The sequence below is a fragment of the Formica exsecta genome, unplaced genomic scaffold, assembly GCF_003651465.1.
Source record: "Formica exsecta isolate Colony F162 unplaced genomic scaffold, ASM365146v1 scaffold125, whole genome shotgun sequence".
Lineage (NCBI taxonomy): Eukaryota > Metazoa > Arthropoda > Insecta > Hymenoptera > Formicidae > Formica > Formica exsecta.
In genome coordinates this window covers 169,270-173,242 of record NW_021848584.1, presented here as the reverse complement: position 1 = coordinate 173,242, position 3,973 = coordinate 169,270, and the positions used below count along the sequence as shown (strand labels likewise).

At 33.8% G+C, this 3,973-nt stretch overlaps 1 protein-coding gene across 1 annotated transcript; it reads left to right on the top strand.

Annotated features, from left to right (window-relative positions):
• Positions 1 to 251: 251 nt before the first annotated feature.
• On the top strand, positions 252 to 3,905 carry LOC115245678 (fatty acid synthase-like). The gene is made up of 7 exons (XM_029824103.1): positions 252 to 548; positions 711 to 961; positions 1,081 to 1,312; positions 1,399 to 1,752; positions 3,326 to 3,588; positions 3,701 to 3,820; positions 3,885 to 3,905. Exons 1-7 carry the CDS (start codon positions 389 to 391, stop codon positions 3,903 to 3,905), a joined length of 1,401 nt encoding a protein of 466 aa, XP_029679963.1. The 5' UTR covers positions 252 to 388.
• Positions 3,906 to 3,973: the final 68 nt, after the last annotated feature.

Here is a 3,973-nt window from a genome sequence, read left to right as displayed (position 1 = left end):
ACTGCTCAAAAGTGCGCATTCACGGCTTACCGGTTTGGTCCAATAAAAAATAAGGTTACATTAGTCACATGTGTGTGTACACAAAAGTATGTATATCTACAGACACGATGCTTGTATGTGTTACTCACAAGAGAGAGACAACTACGATTTTTTTTCTCACTTCCTTCGACACTTTTTAGCTTGCTATTCCCCTTCCATTTATATATGTTCTAAGAGTAGGCCTGATATAAGGAGTAATTCAACACTCTATTGGGCAGTTACTGCTAGTTATTTCTCATCTATAGTGCAAAAGATATCATGAATATCAATAGTGTAAAACAATAGTAAAACAAGCTATATAAAATATACATAACATTCTTTCGAATTGACATATTCTATAATTAATATCATGGCGGAAAAAACATACATTGATATTAATTCTGGCGATGAAATCGTTATTTCCGGTATCGCTGGAAGATTTCCAGATTCAAATAATATGAATCAGTTAGGAGAAAATCTATTCAACAAGGTTGATCTTGTTAGAGCAGATCATCGTCGATGGGACATAGGTGATTACAATTTATGTATATTGATTTTATCCTTTTATTTATGATTTCTCTTCTTTGATAATTATACATTAGAAAAATATATATTTTTAACCAAAATGTTTTACATAAAAAATATACTAAGAACACAATACAAGTATTACAATTTTTACGAAATTTCGTTAGAGCATCCGGATTTACCAGAACGCATGGGGACAGTTAACAATGTAGAAAAATTCGATGCTGATTTCTTCAACATATCTATCGAGCAAGCCCACGCGCTCGATCCTATGGCAAGATTATTATTGGAACATGCTTATGAAGCAATTGTCGACGCGGGGATCAATCCAATGCAATTGCGAGGAAAAAAGACTGCCGTGATCGTAGGGATGACTCTTCTCGAGTCGCAGGAGAAATTTATGTATGAGAATCTTCAGGTAGGAAAAATTATTTATTGATAAAAATATAGGAATAGAGTTGAGATATAAAAAAAATATTGAGAATTTATTATTGTCACACATGTGAAAAATTGTGATTGCTTACATCCTATAATTAGATAGACGGCTTGGGTATCATTGGATGCAGCAAATCTACAGTGGCAAATATCCTTTCGAACTGTTTGGACTTAAAAGGACCGTCCTACACAGTTGATACAGCATGCAGTTCTAGTCTTCATGCCATAGCTCTTGGTTATCGCGAGATCATATCGGGCCGATTCGAGGACGCAATAATTGGGACCGCACATTTATGTTTACATCCAGTTATAAATCTGAATTTCTCTCATCTTGGTATTAAATTAATTAAAATCCCGTGTAATATAAATTAATTTTTGATATACTATTGAAAGATATGTACATGCCATACATAATTTTAGGTATTTTGTCATCCGATGGTACTTGTAGACCTTTTGATACTGATGGTAGCGGTTATTCGCGTAGCGAAACCGTATCGGTGATATATCTTCAAAAGGCAAAAAATGCTAAAAGAATTTATGCTACGTGTAAGCATATTAAAATAAACAATGACGGTTATAAAGAAGAGGGAATAACGTTCCCGTCGACGCATATGCAGAGCATTTTGATGACGGAGCTTTATAAAGAATGCGGAATATCGCCGCTTTTCTTGGATTACATGGAAGCACACGGTACTGGTACTAAAGTTGGTGATCTTGAAGAAGTCAATGCTATACATAATGTTTTGTGTAAAGATCCCACTGATGATCGGCTCCGTAAAATCTAATCTTGGTCACGCTGAACCTGCCAGTGGTTTTACTCAAATAGCTAAGGTAAAACAAGTTACTCGCACCCACTATAATGTTTTTTGATGATGAAAATAGTAATATTTACGCTAGATTCCGCTTATATGACAAGAGAATTTTACTTCTTATATAAAAATGCTTCAGTAAATGTATAAGATCTTGAATAAAAATAGGCATTTTTATTGATATTTTGCTTTATTTTATAAATTCGTATTTTTTAAAATATGGATTTTAAAAGAAAATTTATAATATCAATATAATATCAATGCATAGTTTCGTTCAGGAACTGGTCTACGTCTACTTTACAATCCGCCTGTCTCGTGCGAGCGTGAGACTAAAACTGAGAACTTCAAAGACTATTGTCTATTATCTATTATCATATCTGTCTGGCAGCCGATTTATCTGTATAAACTAAAACTTTTATATTTTTATCTTTTTAAAATTAAGTTTTTGATAAATTAATGAGACTTTTGCGCTAGTTAAAATGAAATTTAACACGATATTATTTGAATAATTTTTAGTTAAATACATAGAAAAATATATATATTGTTGTATACATGTATATTTATTTTATATGTCTCAGATCTATCGCACCGCCTGTTAATAACAGATTCTTGATATCAATTGAAGATGATTTTTCGTTAGCAAAAATGTCGAGGCATTAATAATTTCTGTGTTATAAGTGGTTCAAAAACAAAGGCTTTTTGCAAACTAAACTTTATAGAGAGTTAAAACAACATTCTCTAATTAATTTCAGATGAGATTTACTTTAATAGAGAGAGAGAGAGAGAATTTTAATAACTGATCTCTCTACATATTATCGCTGAGGAAAAATCGTTTCCAAATAATCTCAAGAATCTGCCATTAGCAGATGGTGCGGTAGGTCTGGGACATCCTGTTTACATATGCGTGCGTGCGTGCGTGTGTACAGAAAAGAGTATTTCGAATAAAATCAAACAAACATAAAGTGATAATGCATATACAAGGTGATCCGCAATGACCGCCCACTAAGTACATAGCGTTATTTCTTACCAAAAATTGAGACGGAAAGTCCTGAGCCATTTTTTTTTATAACGCTTAATAAAGGAGTTATTATTGAGTAAAGTCTGACCAATCAGCGCTGACCTTTAGCCGGGCGCGCGTCAGTGAACCACGCGCCCTGAAGTGTGTGCCACCGCACACTACTAGGCACGCGGCTCACCGACGTGCGTCCGGCTTAAGGTCGGCGCTGATTGGCCAGACTTTACTCAATAATAACTCCTTTATCAAGCGTTATAAAAAAAAAATGGCTCAGGACTTTTCGTCTCAGTTTTTGGTAAGGAATAACGTTGTGTACTTAGTGGGCGGTCATTGCGGGTCACCCTGTATATTTCTATTGTTTATAATTCAGAAACAATCGATACATCATTGATGACATCGTTAACTTTTCGAAATATATTTAGTTATATAAATCAAATTAATACAAATAAATTTATGTATTTATTAATCAATGCATTAATTAATTCATATTTATGTTTTACTGATTTTTTTAAGGTAATACTAGCATTTGAAACTGGTTTTGTTCCACCAAACATCAATTATACATCACCACGAGATGATATAGACGCCTTTGCAAATGGAACCATTCGCGTGCTTACAAAACCATTAGCACTTAAGAATGGTTACATAAGCATTAATTCTTTCGGTTTCGGGGGATGCAATGCTCATATATTATTAAAATGGAATATCAAACAGAAGGTTAACAATAGTGCACCGAGCGACGAGTTGCCAAGACTTGTGGCATTGTCTGGACGCACTAGAGAATCAGTGAATTCGTTTTTAAACGACGTCAGTGTAGATATTTCGAGAGCGATATTATTTCTAATAATTAGAACGTATTATATTTGTCACAGCCATTTAAAAAAAATTATGTTTGCAGGTCGCTAAGCATCCAACAGATGCAGAATATATCCGTTTACTGCACGATATCCACGCGGATAATATAGAGGGTCATTTATGGAGAGGATATGTCATACTGGACACTTCGCAGGAAAATTTGGTAAAGGAGATCCAGATTTATGACAATGTAAAAAGGCCTATTTGCTTCATATTCTCTGCCTTAGGCTCGCAATGGCCAAGGATAGGTATATTTATTCAATACTTTATATTTTACTGACATAAGATAATACATTTAAATAATAAAATAATATAA